A 19,293-nucleotide genomic window follows, 5' to 3' on the forward strand; every position below is an offset into this window, starting at 1 on the left:
GGTATGGCACAAGCAATGTTCCCTTGCAGTCGCACACATGCACAAACACACATGCAGTGGTGATTTCTCCTTATTCCATTCATGTAAGCAATTAGTTGAGGAATGGAGCGTTGCAGGCGTCAGTCATCCAGAAATAATCAAACCTCTGATCTACTGAGAGCCGGCAGCACACTCATTCCTAAAACACAAGAGACGCACACACACACACGCATGCACACAAACCATGGACCTTTACCTCGAATCTTGGGCTACTCTACATGTGTATTTTTTGTGCAGCATCATCTTGACGAAGAATCCTGCTTGCTTAATGATTCAGCTCCCATACTCGTGTTCTGATGAGTGCGTGTGCCCACATGCTGTACAGTATGCCCACACACATACTGTAGACACGCGCATGCATGTGTGTTGTGTTTACTTCCCCACAGGCCTGCCTGCGTACTTCACCCTCATGCCTCAGTGCTCGTGTCCAGGCTAAAGCCTTGTTTTAATGTTGAGACAAACAGAGCAGGAGGTTCAGTGTTTTCAGCCTCAGTGCTGCTCAGCTCAGTGCTGCAGGTCAGCTCAGTACACCTTCAGCCGTCTAAGAGTACAGTCTCAACAAAAAAATGTTCACTATAGTTTCCAGAAAAAGGTTCTTTAGGTTACCTGACCCGCTGCAAAGAGAAAAACTTTGAGAGTACAGATCCAAGAGGGGAAAAGGTGTAATTTGGCAAAATATCCACAATCCTCTGTTACCTCTATCTCAGAGGATATCTGCCATATGTGTTGTTTGCTCCTCTGTTTTAGCAGGTCCTGTATAATTATGGTGGTATGCCAAGCTAATACACTAACAGTGTAAAAAGAGATGAGTAGAAGAGCTACCTAGTATTGGCACAATGCAACCTTGCAGTCTTTGATACGAAAATGGTTAAAGGAATACTCGAATACTGAAAATCTTTTGTTCCAAACATCATTATATATTAGCACTTTTACCAAATGACCTTTACAATTTGACTCTCATCCACACAGTCACACACCAGTGATAGTGGAGCTGCCATGCAAGGTCCTATAGCATTGTCATCTGTAGCAATTTGGGGTTATGTCAGGAGGGAGAGCGGGTCGTCCACTGATCACAGGGTTGACGGTTCAATCCCCACCTCCTCCCGTCAAAGTGTCCTTGGGCAAGACACTGAACCCCAAATTACTCCTGGCCAGCACTTGTGTGTGAATGAGAGGCAAAAATAAAGTAAAGCGTTTTGTATAAAAGCTATATATTACTAGGTCTATATTTCCATTGTAGAACATTTAATAAGGACCGATAACCTCAGACATGCTTTTTATTAGTTAATATAGATCAAGTCATCCGTGGCTGTCAATTTAGATGGAGCTATAATTTACCCACTAGTCTAGTCTGCTTAATGTGTTAAATGTGTGTATTGTGTTGCTACCATGTTTCATTGTGTGTTTGTTGAAGGAGAAAGTTTTTCAGTGAAGCAGTTGAAACACAGAGTTTTAAGTTGTCAATGATATGCTTTGACTGTATAGCTTAAGTGAGCATTTTAAAAAATTAAGACGCAATATCACCATAGTAGTTGGAATATACTGAATGCACCATTTTTTGCCATCCGTTGTTAATTGCTTGTTGTTAATCCAAGCCGCTCTCCTCCACAAAGGAACAAGCTACAAACTTTTCAGAGCCACCTTTCAAGCCTACATGGAGTGAGTGTTTGATATTCAAAATAGAGATTTTCAGTGTTCTTTTAAAGACCACTGGTGTAGAGAAAACAGAAAGTGGAAAGCTGCAGCGAAAAGAAGTCAGTCAGTCAGAAAAATTATATATGTGTATTAGAGAACAGAGTGCCACCAGTCCTCATATATAAAAACATGCCTTTCCTTTGTGCCAATTATGTTGACTGTGTAGCGTCCCCGTTATCAGTAAAAGGTCCATTTCCGATTAAACTGTTTTCTCACAGATATAGCTCAGGTCCATTACCCTTGCTGCACTTGAGGACTCCACTCTGATTGAGCCCCACGGGCCCACGGGCTTAACACCTCTTATCAAGGAGAAAGAAAAGAAAAAAATCATAAAATATCAGGCTGAATCAAAGCGTCCATCTTGATACCTCTGCGCTCTGATGCAGTGCCCTGGTACGAACCCAGAGAGGCCTCGCCAGAGTTATGATGGACACCCTCCCTCCCCCATCTCTGTCTCTGAACCTAAGCTTGAAATTGCAGATGGTATCGCTGCGACAGAAAAGGGAAGGAAGTTTTTGTTTGCAGTGAGTGACGCTTCGCAAAGCGAGCTCTGCTGTGCCATCTACTCCCACGCGGCCTGGCGGAGGAGCTGACTGTCATTAGATCCTAACAAGGGAAGTTGATAGGGAAGGGGAAGACTGTGGTGTTTTATATGCTGATTAGCAGAGCAGCTGGAGTTGTGATATGCAAGTCAGGCTTAGAGGAGTTGCACTCTCAGCGTATTAGACTCTCTGCTCCAAATTCTCACCTAGCTTTGTTCTATGTTTTTAGTGCACTGCAGGACAAAACATGTCATATTCTGTTTGTTAATGAAGTACATTAAAGTACCTATTCAGGGAGCATTGACTAAACAAAAATAATTATTCCTCATTGCTCTTTTCATCTTTGTGATACTTTAATGTCTCAATTTGTTGCACTGCAATGGGGAGCAACGCTGGAACATCTTCTGCACAAAATCTTCCTTCAGTCTCATCAAAAGACGATACTTGACCATGACCCAACTGTCATGCGCTCTCTATAAAAGTCATGGTGTACGCTATACTGCCACACTTTGCGGATGTCACAAACAACACATACCCTGTGAAAAGAAAGCACTGAAAACTGCTAGCTAGTTAGCTTGCTGACTCGCTATAGCGCTTGCTAGTCAGATGTCTCTCTAGCTAACTTGTATAGGCAGCGTCATTCTTTCTGAACTGACAAGAGTGGACAATGATGCATCTCTGCACTGCACTGTAGGACTGCAAGCAAATACTTCAAACTGCCTTATTAAACTCTGTCATTGATTCTTGGCCACTACGGTCCCAGAAGAGCTCCATAATAAGCAGAAAGACACAAAGTTCAAAGACATACTGTCTTCTTATAAAGTCAAATCTGCTAGCATGTTAGCAAACAATAGCCTACTTACCCACAGAGCAACATTTATATCTCACTGGAGCCATGTTTCTGTTTCTGTTATTAATTTAACTCTCCTGATTTGATTTCCACAAACTCGTAGTGGCTAACTTTGTCTGTCTGTTGTTTGGGTACAGTGGGTTTATTAGAGTTTGCTGCCTGCTGCTGGAATTGAGGTTGGTGAGAGGGCTGAAACTGAACCATACAGTAAATCTGAAGAAAAAACAAAACAATGAGCTAAAATAGGCTAGAAGTCCTTGCAGGGCTGCAGGGCTGTAATTCTCTGTGGGTTCATCACTACTAGCAAACCGTTTGACATTACAAGTAGTCATTCTGTTCAGTATTAACTGTATAAGAAATATTGATTCATGCTGCTTTACGAAGTGATGCAGAAAGTCATGCATTTCAGTTTTTAATGAGGTGGGAGTTTGAAACTGCTAGCTTTCGCTCACAAGTCTGCTTCAATGACCTGTGTGCAACGTTTTGAGAAAAGTTACAAAACCTATCATTGTCGACTTCACACCAGTTACTCATTAACCTCACGCCTCCATTCCTCTGACCATATATGAAATGTTCCTGGTGCTCCATCACTGTGGAAACAACACGGACCTGTGCAGCCACACTCCTTCAGAATTTCACTTCTGTTTCTGTTTGTCTGGTGCAGATTGGGTTTTCTTTGGCTCCGGCTAAAACTCTCTCAGCTCTCCTTAATGCTTTCTGATGTGTCTTCAGACCAGCCTCATCAAGCAGGAGAGGAAGAAAACTAAAGATTTAATCCCATGAAAGGCCAACTTTCTGATTCCTTCAGTAGACCTGGTGTCAGCAATTTTACTTAAGCACTAACCGGCTGTAAACTTTAGGTTGATTGTTTTGACTTTTTGGACTCCCGATCAACATTTTACCCTCATTCAGTCATATTTGTTTGGATCTTCTGCCTGAATTTTATTTTAACTACTTTTATTTTATTCTGGAAAGTTGTGCAAATGGACGTCACGACTTTTCTCGCACTATGAACTTTTCTCTAAGGTCAAAAGATTGCAAACATTAAATCTTGTTGAACTGCCTTTGTATTCAATTATTTTCTGTCTCCCTCAACTCTCCTCTTTTTTGCCCTCTCTCCTTTCCTTGTCCCAACCACCCGGTAACAGAAAACATTACTCAATGTCACTGTAATTGAGGTGATGACACTTACGTACTGGAATTCGTTTTACAGTGAAGACCCATGATGCTTTTGCTTACCTGCACATTTTTAGATCTTCGTGTTGCAAACAAATCTTCCTTCAAGGTCAGAAGACTGCAAACATTGAGGTTCTTATGTATAATTTATATTTATTTCTCTTTTGGAACGTCTTAGAAAGTCATGCTGCTGTTGCCAACATGCATATTTTTCATTTTTGTTGTTGAGCTACTGTACAAGCAGACTGTCCTTGTGGGTGTAAACTTTGAATAATTTTTGCATAAAATGCTCTTCTTCCTTTCATTCTAGTTAGGTCAATGCTGTGTAATCTCTTTTCTACTCAAATTCCGGTCTATTGCATTGCATCTATCTGCATCTATCTATCTATTGCATTACCCCCCCCCTCCCCCCCCGACCTCCTCTATCCTCCTTCCGTCCCCTCCTTCCTCTCCTTTCATCAGCATCACAGTGGGTTGTGAGCTCTCGTTTCTCAGTCGGGTCCTGAGTGACATGTGGCCTGGACACAAACAAACCCCTTACAAAGCACAGAGAAAAAGAAAGAAAGAGGAGGAAAAGGCTTCCTGATTGTGATGATCAAATATTTTACTTCAGACAGAAAGTGGAATCATCAGAAGAAGTGGAGACAGAGAGAGAGAGAGCGGCTGAGCATGTTATTAGTGGGAGTCGAGAGAGGGCGAGAGATGTAGTGTTCATCATCAAGAGAGAGTGAGGGGGGCGGTGTTGGTAGCCCATAGACTATAAAAGTGGAAGATTGGATCACTTGTGGACAAACTGGGTGCGAAAAAAGATGCAGTCACATTTTCACCAACTGCTGCAAATATACATCGCTACTGTCATTCATGCAAAGCACTAATTCAGGAATTTTGCCTACAAATCACTGAATCTGGCCTTCAGAAGATGGCTTTTATGGTAGAATAGGTCTTTTTCTATCACAAAAGACTGATAAGGCATTGATTCCAGCAATGTATCATAAACCCCAAGCAGCCTGGCTTTCAGTAACGTGAGGCAGAAAAAGTCATGTATTTTTCTTCAAAGATATCATGACTGTGCCCTGCCCAATATTTTCTGAATACATGCTTTAAAATGTGACATTATATCCTGTTTCAATAGAATTGTAAAGCTGATTTGTTCGACTGAACTCAAAAGTGACTTTACAGTGGGGGGGGGTAAAATCTTCTATCATTGTCTTGGTAATTTTACATTGTTTTAATAATTACACTACACTTGAGGCAAGACTCTGTGCAGGCCTGTCAAGTTCTTAAACTGGGAAAACTATTTCTTTATGGATGGGAAAGGCCATCCTGTAACTGTTGCCAGACAGTTGGAAGCATCCTATTGTCTAAAATATAGATTTTCCTTCATTGGAACAAAAGGTCCCAAAGCAGAAAAAACAGCCCACATTGAAAGTACACATGAGTATGTGGTCATGGGTCTACACGTCTTTTTAATAAAGTCAATAAATGAGCTATGAGTATTCGTGATTAAAATACTTGATAAATCAAGGTACTTGATCACATTTATAGAAAAATCCTGTAAATCCAATGTTGTCACGAAGCAGTCCCACTCAATGATTCGCATCACTGGCCAAATGGCCACATACAAGCAGAGATGTTAAAGTGATATCTTCATATCACCCAACCCAAATACTTAAGTCTTTTCCAATGACTACTGCTTAGGTGCCCTCAAGCAAGTCACTAAACAAGCTGCTGCTCCAGTAGTGAACATGAAATGAATTAGTTTTTACGAATACAGGGAATACTTGGTGCTCAAAAAAGGGTGAATCAAGGTAAAACATTACATTATGAGACAACTTTAGAAGTCCTCATTCGTGCTGTGGGCAGGGAAACAATGACTGCCAAATGTAATTAGGCTGTATATTGCTGTATAGGCTGTTTATGTCTCTGTGTAAAAGAATGGCTGGTAAAATCGTGAAGAAAGCCAGCCAGGAGGACATTTATGACCGTATTCTTTACCCTTAATGAGTTACTTACATGTGTTGGAGAGAAGGAAGAAACTGTCCGTTTTACAACACTCTGCTACTACTTTTTACTATCTAAATAATCATAAAAAGTACAGAAACATGCACATCAAAGAGGAATAGTTGTTTATGTGCAAAAATAGGTTGAGAAAATACGAAAAAACTGTTGGCCAAAAGTTAAGTTCAACAAGAACAAGACTAGTGATTTCTATCTTCTCTTTGGGTTTAGAAAATTAGGCCCTGTTAGGCCCTCGAAACATTTTCAAAGTCCTTTGGATGAAGTAAAAAATGCATCATGGTCAGAACAAAAATAAGGCCAATATACTTGAAAATGTTATCTTCTTTGACACTTTTAGAAATGAAAATCTATTTCATCTTTTTATTTCTATTCACCCTTTAAAGAGCTGACTTTCCTTGTGCGGTATATGTCTAGACACACTGCAGGATTCCATAATTTCCTAAAACTTTATCTCCCGGTATTCTCTGTCCACTGTATTAACCTGTAAATTAACCTTTTTGTAAAGCTTTTGTAAGAGCACTGTCTTATTTTGTTTGTACTCAATGGAAATCTTCAAACACTCAACAAACAAAGCAAGCAGAAGTTCTACGCTGCGTAACAGTGTTTATTTGCAGAGGTTAATTCTCAGGTTAATGTAGTGGAGTAAGAGCATTAAAGTCAGTTTTCATCCTCAGCGCTAATGAAGCTTAAGAGTGAAATGAATTAACTTAAACTTGAGACAGTTTATAATAACACTCACTGGTGTCATCAAGGTGGTGCATAGAATATCCAGGTTGGTTTGTGGCTTTTAATCTCAAACAATAAGTGAAAGAAAGTTTTTAATCAATTCCTCATTAATTCCACAGAAACAATCACTACCTTCCTCGTGTTTTTATCTTTTTCATCGTATCATTTTACACCAATGTCAATGTTCTCCACTGATTTTAAAATTGTAGACAAACTTAGGTGAATCCATTTCTCCTGGTGCAGTTCACGTTTGATGTCAGCAGTCTTAAAACTTTGCCACAGGAGGTTATTACATATGACAGAAAACAACTTTATTGTCGTTTGAAATTAGATTTTGTTTTCAGTCAACTGTTATTTAATGTTAGCAAGAATTCTTAAAGTAACAGACCACGCTGATGCAACAATTCAAGAATTAGTGATTTTTATCCTTAACTATTAGCCTGTGTTCGTGTTCTGGTGGGAGAGTCCAACATTTCAAACTTAACTGCAAAACAGCGATGCATTCAGTTTCTTGAAAAATCAAACCCAGACGGCAAACAGCAACCAAACATAAAATATAAAATAAATACATTTATCACTGCAAGTGTGAGATACTTAACTGTTAGTACTCTGCCGACTAGATTCCAGATTATAAAATACATATTTCAATGTTATTTGGACTTGCACCGTATTGATTTTTATTGGGACATTTTCTGTTTTCTGTTCCCACTCCTCCACAGGAACGTCAGACACCAGGGTTGGCTATACAGCACGTTCAAAATCTTGCTAAAGGGCATTTTATCAAGATGAATGTTCGCCACATTGCTGCCCAAAATATGTCGAGATGTTTAGTCTGCTTGTAATCCGGGCCTTCTGTCTCTCCATGCCCTGGCCTCATTAAACAAATCTCCATCCTGTCTCCCACTCTGCCAGTTGGCCTGGTGGCTCAGTTGTGTACAAACAAAACCACAAATAAACACAGACTGGATGAAGCCACATGTCCCGCTCCAAATTTTTATTTGATCCAAATATAAAAATGAAAAAATGCTTTAAATGAACACACTAACAGTTTTCAGTTTTCTGTACATGACTATACATATTTCTATATATTAACATTGCTCGTGCATACATCAGTGATTCTTTCAGTTTTTAACCGTGTTCTTTATTTCTTTTCCGTAAGATTTTGCTTTCATGTTAAGAGTTTCAGGCTTTTTAATGAGACTTTAGATGAGAGGTTTTCTGTAACATGTTGGAGTTTCATCCTTTCCCCTCTCATTTATGAATTATCATGGCTGGAAATTAGAGCTTTAAACTTCCATCTGGTTTACTTTATATTGCATATAATTTATATTAATGTGTATATAAAATGATACAGCCTGGTTACACGTCGGCCCAGTCTTACTTTCTACAAAAAAAATTGTTGCATTTTCATAAATTTTTATCATCATTTCATGTTTATTCTAATGTACTTACCCAAGTTCATAGGAAATTAAGTTGATGACGTAGATCTATAAATGTGACTTTTTCCATGTGTACATAATTTTATTTTTTCATGGCTATTAGGAATTTTTTTAACACACTAAATATCGACGCAGCTCATACTAACATACCAACTTAAAGTTCAGTGTTGTTTTATTGTTTTAATATTGATATTTCATTGCAAAACAAGGATTTAAAAAGCTATTTACAGATAACACCTCTGCTGAAGCTGGCGATAAACATATAAACGAAATGAAAGCACATATGAACAAAAACCATAAAAAGTGAAAAACAACAGTTTTCCGTCTGATTCAAGCGGATGCATTTTGACATGATGTCTCTGTTGCAAACAGCCTTCTGTCGAAGACGTAATGCTGAAACAAATATTGTCACTGTACAGTGAAAACCATGTCAACTGTCTTTAGGGGTGTTTTTTGCTGAAGACATAGCACATTTTCTCTAATCCACAAAAGAGCACTCAACCCTTCAGTTTATCTAAAAATCACATGGCGATAATAAGCTGATTGCAACATCAAAGTTGCTTTTTGAAGGGGTTGCTGAGATTTGTTTGTTGCTGTGTTTTTTATCCTAAAAACACCATTTGATGTGCTGTCACATCACTTCACAGATTTGGACTCATTACAGTGTTGTAAAGCACAAAGCACACAGGCATGAAAGTAGAGTTTTTAGATGATGAAGATTAAGCAGCAAAGCACCAAAAGTGAATAAGTGAGCTGCAAAGACCGTAACTCATCTGCACATAGTCAAATTAATGTTTAATAAGCTTATACTCGATACAGACTTACATGACTGAAAACGCGTTACTGGGCTTTACTAAATGAAATATCAACAAAAAAGTCGTCAATAACTTTCCCCAGCTCTCCTTGTCTCTCCAACATCTTTGTTTCCACCAAAGAGCATAAGCAGCAAACCCGTCACACTCTGAAGAACCACAGTGAGACGAGCTGAGGGTTTGACGCCGCAATGTGGCAACAATTTTGGGTTCCGCTCTGGCGAGAATGTGTAGCCTGTTTCCTTTTGAAAAGCCGTAAATGTTCAAGGCTGTCGGGAAGGTAAATTTCACGGCCAGTTTGGCAGCAGGAAGTGTCTTTGGTCGGGGTGTTTGTGTAAACAGCTCGTAATGGCCTCTGTGGTGCACACACACATACATTTGTCCATAGACACTGATATGTCTACACATATGTACATGATCATTCACTGTACATATCCCCATACAGACACTTATACGTGAATACTTGCATGTGTACCACAGATATTCATTCTTCTCATTCAAATGCAGTGAAGCCTATAGACTGTATACAGATGAGACCCATTATGGCTGCCAAATGAGTTTCTGTTATAGTTGACTTATAGTTGCTTCTTGCTCTTGAATCAATGTAACATCACTGAATTACTTTTCCTCTTACACATCTTCCTACTTAAAATTACTCTAATATGCTGTCATAAAATAACAATATAATGATCATTTTATGCTCACATTATTGGGATGCTGTGATCCCTGTCTCCTTTGCTTATTTCTATTTGCTTATTTTGGTGATTAAACTTATTTTACTGTTATACTCAAATACGTCACTCCAAACCATTTCAATAACCATAAAATGAAAACATTCATTTGACACACACACAGCTAGATCACAATTCAAGAAAAGATCAGTTTGGAGAAGGTATATTTCTACTCAGCTTGTATTTTGATTTTGAACACATTAAGTGGCCGTGGATCCAGCCATGGTGTCCTTTCAGATATTCAGGTTACCATCTCTGCCTCTGTCAGGTTTTTACTATCACTCCTTCCAGTACCACTAATGTGTTCTAACAAAGTCAACCTGCGGTCAGCTTTGACAACTTCTCTCAATCACCCTCCTGTTACCCAGGCTGTGTGATCACTTTTCCAGTAAGCAAGGATCGGACTATGTTGAGAAATGACTCACTTTCCATCAGGAGAATGTTATGAGGCTTTAACTAAGTGTATTATCCCTTTACAACTAGACTAGAGGAGGGCACCAGCTCTGATACTGATTGTGACGTTGGTAATCTGGGAAAATAAACTTATTCTAAGTCGCAGTTCAGTCTGTATAACTGTGGCAAATGTCTGCTCCAGCTCATGTGGTTTGGAAGATCATTGGCTTTTTAAGATCTAGATGAATCTGTTGGACAAGTACTTTTCTGCCAAACTGCTGTTGCACTGTTGCTGCATCCCTCAAAGCCCTTTCAGACAGGAGCAACTGCAGCAACTTGCCACCTCTTTTTGTTTTGACAAGAGCCTGGTGGTGGCTTTGCCCAGTAGCAGCAGAGGACTGGGGGACAAAGCTCAGAACTTTTTATTTGCTGCCACTGCAGTTTGACCATGTCAAACTTTTGGTGCTTGTCGCTGTGTGTTTCTGGTGAGACCGTAACTGGTTGTCTGTCTTGCTGTGCAACAGTGCGGCAATCGTTCTAGTCTTCTGACCACTCAAAGCGCTTCGCACTACATATCACATTCACCCCATTCACACGCATTCAAACACTGATGGCAGACGCTAACTGCTCAACAGCCCAAAGTAACTAACTAGTCATTCACACACCGATGGCACAGCCCTCAGGAACAATTTGGGGTTCAGTGTCTTGCCCAAGGACACTTCGACATGTGGGCTGGGGTAAACCGGGATCGAACCGCCGACCTGCTCTACCACTAAGCCACAGCCGTCAGTATTCATATAAATATTTTTAAAAAATATGTCATTAGGGCTCCAACTAAGAATTACTTGGTTTTTATAACGTCATAAAATAGTGAAAAATGCCCAGCACAATTTCTCAGAGCCCAAGTTGACCTCTTCAATTTGCTTGTTTTGACTGATCAACAGTCCAAAATCCAAAGATTTTCAATTTATTAATGATATAGAATGGAGAAGAGCATTTTTGCTTGACAAATGACTTAAACAATTAATCTCTCTCTCCCTACCCCTCCCTCTGTTTTCTCTCAGGTATTCTGTCCTTCACAACGGGAACCACACAGAGCAGGAGAAGAAGTCTCTGCACACCGACACAGAGTCCCACGAGTCCTGCTTGTGACCAACAACGACTCCTCAGTCACATCTTCAACAACCTCGCACTCACACTGTCACCACAGAGTCGATGGAAACACACTACAGCCTCCACACATCCGGAGCTGAAATCTAACGCAGATGCTACAAATCCAGCAGGGCTCCAACAACCAGAACCCTGATGGGACTTTAGAGATCCAGACGAGGAATGTGACATTGCAAGGGGTTCACCTTGTTTCAGAGTTCTGCCAAAACTCAACCTGTGGTCTTTAAAGGTGAAAGGGATCCTAGTGGACTGGAACAAAATCAGTTCTCTATCTTTGTGATGTTTCTGTCATGCTGGTTCTCCCGTCTGCAGGCCCACAGAGACTGAGCTGTCCAAGTCGAACTGAATCAGAGCCAGACTGCAACTACGATCCCATCAGCAGACCTGCTGGTAGCAATCTGTGAAGTCCAGCTTGTCTTGTGGAGAACCGGCAGCTTCGGTGGAATGTGTAGGAGAATTTCATAGCACGAGATGTGATTAATCACTGGGAGTCATGGAAGTGAATTATGTTGCCAAAGCTATTTGATATTTCATACAGAGGACCTATTTCTGATTATTATATGATGCTCCCTGTTGTTTTCCAGTACAAAATCAGAAAGATTGACAATGGATTTTAGCAGGTTGTTCCTTGTAAAAAGAACATAATATGTTGGCAAAATGAGCTCTTAAAACAAGTGTTATTCACAAAAAGAGGCAGAGCTGAGAACAATATTTCTTTTGCTAAACATCACATGTTAAACATCATGTGACAGACACAAAGCCGAGGAACCTGTATGTCTCCCAAGTCGAAGCTTTCCAGCTTTGCTAAATCCTCACTAAGCTGAAAGGAAAATGTGGTTGCAAGGCTGCGTTAAATCCTTGACCTAAACTGTCGAAGTGCATTATTATAAAGGCTGCTAGCTCACACCCTATGTTCATCACTCCACGCTCCATCTGAATCCTTGTTTTCCATGCAATAAGACGTTAGAGGAGTACAACGCATAAAAGCTGCTCATGAATGATTCAACATGCATTGTGATGATGTGCATGGTTATGGTGTGTGTGTGTGATTACATTTGCAGGTTTTTGCAGTCTGTATGCGTCTGAATGTGTATTTCCATGGTGATGCATGATTTCTTATAAGTGTGCTTCTGAGTGTGTATGTACAATGTGTGCTGTTAGTATATATATATGAAACGCCCTTTTCCCATCATCCCACGCTGTGTTGCCCCCGCTCTATCTCAACACGCCATTTATTCCCTCCGTCTCTGCTCGCCTTGGAGGCCGTATTAAAGAATGTACCAGAAATGTTTCCATTTGTTTATATTAATGGAAACAGAGAACACTAAAGCCAACTTTTTACCTGTATCCATAATGCAAACGTGTCCTTTTTTATAGTTATAGTTATTATAAGTAAAATATAGTTAATTCCCTCTCATTCCCATGCAGACTGTCCTCTCTCTGTGTCTTCCAGTCCTCCAGTTGTGGCTTACAGCATAAATCTTTATTCAAAAGGCCACTCACTGGTCCCCACAGTTAGTCATTAGTCACCAAATAAGCTCTATTAAACCCACTGTACACTACCTGCCCAGCACCAAACAGCAGATAAAGTTAGCAACTAGCTGGCAAAAAAAGTGGAACATCTAGAGCCAGATCATTTTCTCAGGAGTTGGTGGAGACCAAACCAGATCTAAAAAGAGAGTGAATATTGGACTTACATTCATCAGGTGGCGAGAAATACAATTTCAATGCGATGATAATGTTGCTCTGTGTCTGCTGGATGTGCACGCTACTGATTGCCAGGCTTGCTTGTTGTCAGATAGACCCCAGATTACCATTTACTCCTTTTGGTTTATGGTTTGGTGTTTCTCATGTTAAAAACCAACCGCTGACCAACTTTCTATGGATCATACGCATGATTCTGCGACATTTTTTGCTGTCCGTTGACAGCAATGCATCTCCAAATTTAGTGAGTGTCAGTTTGTAGACCAACAATGTATTATTAAAGTTGACATTTTGGAAACACAGTTTTCAGAGGACAGGTATAAAATACAAACAGTGAACATCATGTCTTCCAGAGTCAAAGCAGACACAGAAACTGAAGTGAACCTTCTAAAAATGGTTGCATAGGAACAAACACAGCCCTCTCAAATCAGTTAATCAGATGAAAACACAGTTGAGCACTGATTCACGGGCACAAAGAAATGCCTAAAAGCTCTTGACTGGAATCACTGGGCAGGCGAGGTAATTACAAATCCCTGCAGAGACAGGCCCATTGACCCAGTTTAGCAAGTCACGGTTCAGAGGAAATATCCAATCCAAGTTGAAACTTCGTAAATGACACCATCTCTCACGTTACTCCAGATACATAAATATGAGAGAGTGAGGGGAGCATGAGCTGGTTCAGTCAGACCATCAGACATGATGTACACTTTACTATAGTTCGGTCCACTTCAGTTCACTTCAATTCTTTACCATCATGCCATTTAAATCTATGTTATGATTTTTTTTTTTTAAAGGACCATGAACAATATTCAACATAAATGTTGCCAATGCCAGTTTATGTATTGTACCAGCATTAACTTAGAGATCGTTTCCATCTGCAGGCAACTGTTTATCATGCTGAAGTGCCCTTGTTCAAGACATGAATATACATGAGTTTTTAAGAAATACTTTATCTAAAATCTATCTTTTGAGTTTCATTCACCTTCTGTAGGCTTGAACTGCAGTAAGAAGTTTGTAGTTTGTTATTGTTTCGGCTAGAATGGTGTTTCACACTGGACTCAAAGTATCAAAATGTCCACAGAAATTTCTCAAACCATTCCTCCAGCAGAATCCAGTTCTCCGCTGTCCATCTGTATTCTCAGTATGTTCCAAAGTGTCTTTTTTTCCCCCCAAAATATGGTGATAGTGACACCGGAGCAGTATATTTACCCAATGTTTGCAACTGAAACATACTTAGATACGGATCAACGACAGAAAAGTGGAATATGCTGCTGGAGTGGTTTGGACGTTTTGATACATTTTCCTGCTATGGAAATTGGTCACAATTGGAATTGGAATTGGACTGCTTTTAAAGCACACTAGTGGTATGTTTGAATATTTGGGATGGCGAATCCCTTTAAAGCTCATAGGCATTCAGTGTTTTAGTCAAGGACACCTCAGCATGGTGAATGGTGCCATAGTGGTGGCTTAAAATTGGACCTGTAAACAAAGGACAAATGCCCTCACAAAAGCATTTTGTCTAGTGGACAGAGTTCTGGTAGCCTGACATCCCACCAAGTTTGGGTCTACAGTGTTTGAAAGGGGGAGTCAAAACAAATGTATTCAAATAAAGTGTTGTTCATTTGGTTTTTACACCAGTTAATAAAAAGACACACGGAAATAGCTGCTTGATCCCAGACAGTAGTTAGTCCTAAATCCATGGTGTTACACTCAACTTTCCAAGCATGAAAAATGGTGAGCTATCAGATGTCAAAATTTTTCCCCATCTACCCATAATCCCTTGCAATTTCAGGTCATTTCCTGTAGTTGGTTCAGATGATGTTCTTCACCTCAGTGCTCTTGGAAGAGAGCTAAAGCTTGGTTTTTGCATTTGAATATTATTTATTTTCCAATATATGTCCAATGTTCTTAATAATAATTGAGATCATTTAGATCTAGATGACCTATTTTATTTTTAAACTCTGATTGTGCAAATTATGCATTAGGACCAGTTGCCATGTGTTCCCCCTTTGCAAATCCTGTCAATTTGTCAGTGCTTATTTTTAAACTTTTCCAGTGACGGAGAGAAAGTTTTATAGCAGGTGATGAAAAAGTAAGAGTGAAGATTGTAAAACTAAATCTTTAATGGCATTTCTTTTTTCTTAAAAAATACAAATAATGATTTTTGATATTAAATTAAAGAAGCTCAAAATTGTGTATATTTTTATCAGTAAACTGTGAAATGTGTAGATTATGACATTCAAAATTAGAGATGAACAAAAAAAATGAAAGAAATAGTAATTTCTCATTGGTTAAAGGTGGGGTATGCGACTCTGGAGAATCCATTACCGTGACAATTACCATGATAGAGAGCGAACAACGACAAAGTAAGTAATGTAACTAACGTTAGCTAGGTTGTGGGTTAGCAAACTGTCGCTACAGTTGCTGCTGCGAAGCTAACAGCCAGAGAGGACGAGGCGGTTTCCCAGAGCCAGCACAGCAGCTCCAGACAGCGATACTCACAACTCTCCTGCTGCTGTAGCTAACATCACAACAACAGCATATCTTGGCAAACTAGAAAGTAAGCTGAATGCCCGTGGGCAAGTCATTTAACGTTACCTGACACAGAAATCATGGCTTGAATGGCTGGAATAGTGTTGTGTGGCCTGATCCGAGCCACTTAATTTCCCATTCACAGAGCCAGGGCTGTGTACAAACACCGGACCGTGAGGAGATATTCGCTGAATTTGACAAAAAGACTGGATTGGAATCGCATACCCCACCTTTAAATAGGATATGAATGACGTTTGCCTGATAAGTGTCCTAATCCTAGTCCTAATTTTTTGCTCTTAAATTGGCCTTAACTTCCTGATGATTTTGGATTTCCAACGTTATATAAATGGAGCTGAAAATCAGTGACGGTTAGTAATGAGAATCAGAATCATTAATTATTTATGATTCAGAATGTTTTTTCATGTTTTTTTTGTTGTTGTTTTTTCTCAACAAATGCACCACAGGGCCTTTTTTAACTTTTCAAGTTAGAACAATTAAACTCCGATTGTCAGCTTTTCTTTGGAGTTTTGAAATGTAGTACCATTAACTGTACATATTAACTGTACATAATAATGGTGTAGTTTACTGGAAAAGCGTCCCTTGTGTCCTCACTCTGTCCTTCACTATCATGACCTCTGCCTGCAGAGTGAGGTCACAAAAGGCTGAGAACAAAGACTGCAGAATATAAACTAAATGATTTTCAGTCCTAAGAGGTTGCAAATTCAGCCTTTTTTATAAGCAATCACATTCATGTTTTCAGAATCCTTAAACCCACAATTTTCTTTTCAAACAAACATCTGTTTGTTTCTATGAGTATGAAAGGAGACAGAATTTGTGGCAGGCATTTTTTGTTTTTCTGTATTCTGCCTATTTTTTCTTTACTTGGCTGTTCAATAGCCGCCCACTTCCACGGCTGTAGTTTCCATGACATCTGTGGAAGCTCAAAGCATGTCCATTTTTGTGTGGAGATGTTTTGTGTGTGTGTGTGTGTGTGTGTGTGTGTGTGTGTGTGTGTGTGTGTGTGTGTGCTGCGTGGGAAGATCCTCAACAGTCTAAAATTAGGGAATTCAAGCTTGCCTACCTTCATGAAATTTAATGAGCCAAAAAGTGTAAGGAAGACCATTTTTGGAGATGCACCACATCACAAGATACAAAAAAATTAATCTGAGCACGCTCCAGTTGGGAACCATCTGAGATATTCAAGGGGTCATGCAGCTATTTCGGGTAGAATGAGCCTGAGGAGAAGGAAGAAGAAAACCCTGCTGCCCTAAATGGAGTTAGAAATCTATATTTTTCTTTTCACTACTTCAAAGAAACAGAATCCACCTATGAAGGAATTTGGTTTCAAGTTTTGTAAAAATCCATCGCCAGTCCTCAAAGTCCCTGGTTCGTTCGTGGTATTTGAGCCTGATGTTTCCATGTGATCATCAGTGGGTTTCAATACACAAAGTTAGCGTTAAAAACTTATAAGAGGCAGAGTGAGCTCAGACTGCTGGAGGTGAGCTGTGGTCCACCAAAAGAGTTTGCTGAATTCTTTGCCATTGTTCCTTAGAGAGATAAAGACCAACGCAAACTGTCTTCGCTGACGCCTGGTTGGCTTTCCAAAGTCATCTTTGGCATCAAAATCTTACTAAATTGTAGTTTTCACACCAAAAAATGCTTTACCATTGTTCAATTTAAGGAAGTTAAAAAGGGTATTTTGTTTTGATGTCAGTCCCTTCGAATCAAAGGGAACAGTTTCTTTCTAAAGCTGGCATTTTGTACTGTAAAAGATATACAGAGGTCAATGTCGGTGCCTACAGGACTTTTCAAAGACAAGAATGCAATGCAGCCTCAGGACTTGTTGGGTCTATAGTAAGGTGCATGACTGCAACCAAAGACACACTACTAATTACTATTACTAATAAAGTAACTGAATGTCCAAACACCCACCTTGACTGAAATCAACCTTTCTCTGGAGGTTGTTGAAAGTCATTTTTGGACATGTATAAATCACCAACTAAAGTAGAACTAGAGAAGGTGGGTTGAGTGAATGTGTCGACGGTTGTCCTCGACTGCATTTTTAGTGAAATATTCCTTTGGCACGTCTCAAAGTTCTTTACAGACAAAGAAAGAGATATAACTAATCGACACTGAACATTTGTCATTTTAAACTATTCAAACAGGGATTCAAGTTTGAAACGACAATCTTTGGGACCATCCAAAGATTGAAATACAAAATTGATGATCATTGTTCTGACATTGTCTTATTTTATCTTTTAGTTGACAGTTTGCCTGATTTGCTCATAAAGCAGTACAGATTGCAACAAATCCATCCACTACTTTGCAAAAATTCAGACAGAATAGGAATTTATACAAAACAGAAGAAATTTGAAAACATACATGAAAGGATGTTTTATTAGAATACTAAGGGGACTTTGGGAGGCCTGTCCGATGTAAAACAAAACCTCTGTATGGTTTAGAGCCAGAAATCAGCACTGCCACTAACACAGACCAACTAAATGCAGTCTGTAAGTCCTCGACTAACTTCGTACAACCCTGCAGAACTGAGTTCCTTCAGCATGACCATTGGTGAGGAATGCATTGTTGGATTAATCAGGAGGATGGAAGATAATTAAGGTATTTAATTCCATTAAGTATCCATTCTTTTCCTCTTTACCTTAAGCAGAATCTGTAGCATTTGTATGTCGAATTCATTTCCAAAATAGCCTTTGTTTTTTTGGAAATGACACTATTCCGGTTGTTGATGGTTCAATATTTCTTCAAATACAGAAACTCCAGTAAGCAAGATCACCAAGTTTTGATTTCATTCATTTTTGCACATATAGGTATGACTTTTTTTCAAATGCTGGATTATATACTTTATGTAACCTCACATGTAATATCTGGTACTGAAGTTCTCAAACAGCCTCTTTGCCTTTTTTATTTGCGAAGTGAAAATATCCCTTGGACATATTTATAACATCTTACCTGCCTTCTTAAGTTTCAAATGCAGAATTTCTCAGATGCAGCCACTGTCTAAGTCTTACTTTGTAACACTTTTTGCAGAAAAGTGCTGAGAAATAATTTTGCTAAATGATTTCCTCTCTCATTGAGAGGATATTGCTTGGATTTATAGGATACAGGACTAGCTTGGACCTTGATCATTAAAGAAAGAATTATACCGATATAAATGTGGTGCAAAAAGCAGGATTTCGACAATGGCTTCCATTTGTGCAACTTCCTGAGTTGTATTCCGTGTCACTCCTTCTCTGTATCCATTCCCTCTCTTTTTTTAATTTATTCATTTATGTTTGCAGCTTACAGCATGAATGTGTATATAAAAGAAAACTTCCCACAAACTGTCCTAAGGAGACAAAAAAAAAATACTTTTATAAAACTCTTCAGTATTTATTTTGACAGAACAAAATGGGTATTTTCATGTATTAAAAGAACATAACAGGCTTCTCTTTCAGGGAGCTGAAA

At 39.3% G+C, this 19,293-nt stretch overlaps 1 protein-coding gene across 5 annotated transcripts in view; it reads left to right on the forward strand.

Annotated features, from left to right (window-relative positions):
* Positions 1-15,490, forward strand: part of htr4 (5-hydroxytryptamine receptor 4) — a 177,556-nt gene extending 162,066 nt beyond the window's left edge. For 3 of the 5 annotated variants that reach the window (XM_044205694.1, XM_044205692.1, XM_044205693.1), the window contains one exon: positions 11,487-15,490. In XM_044205694.1, coding sequence (XP_044061629.1) covers positions 11,487-11,574 — 88 coding nt within the window. In that variant the 3' untranslated portion in view covers positions 11,575-15,490. The remainder of the gene's footprint in view (positions 1-11,486) is intronic. The other 2 variants (XM_044205691.1, XM_044205695.1) reach the window with 2 other exon arrangements.
* The last annotated feature ends 3,803 nt before the right edge of the window (positions 15,491-19,293 follow it).

Source organism: Siniperca chuatsi, linkage group LG8, assembly GCF_020085105.1.
Source record: "Siniperca chuatsi isolate FFG_IHB_CAS linkage group LG8, ASM2008510v1, whole genome shotgun sequence".
NCBI classification, from domain to species: domain Eukaryota; kingdom Metazoa; phylum Chordata; class Actinopteri; order Centrarchiformes; family Sinipercidae; genus Siniperca; species Siniperca chuatsi.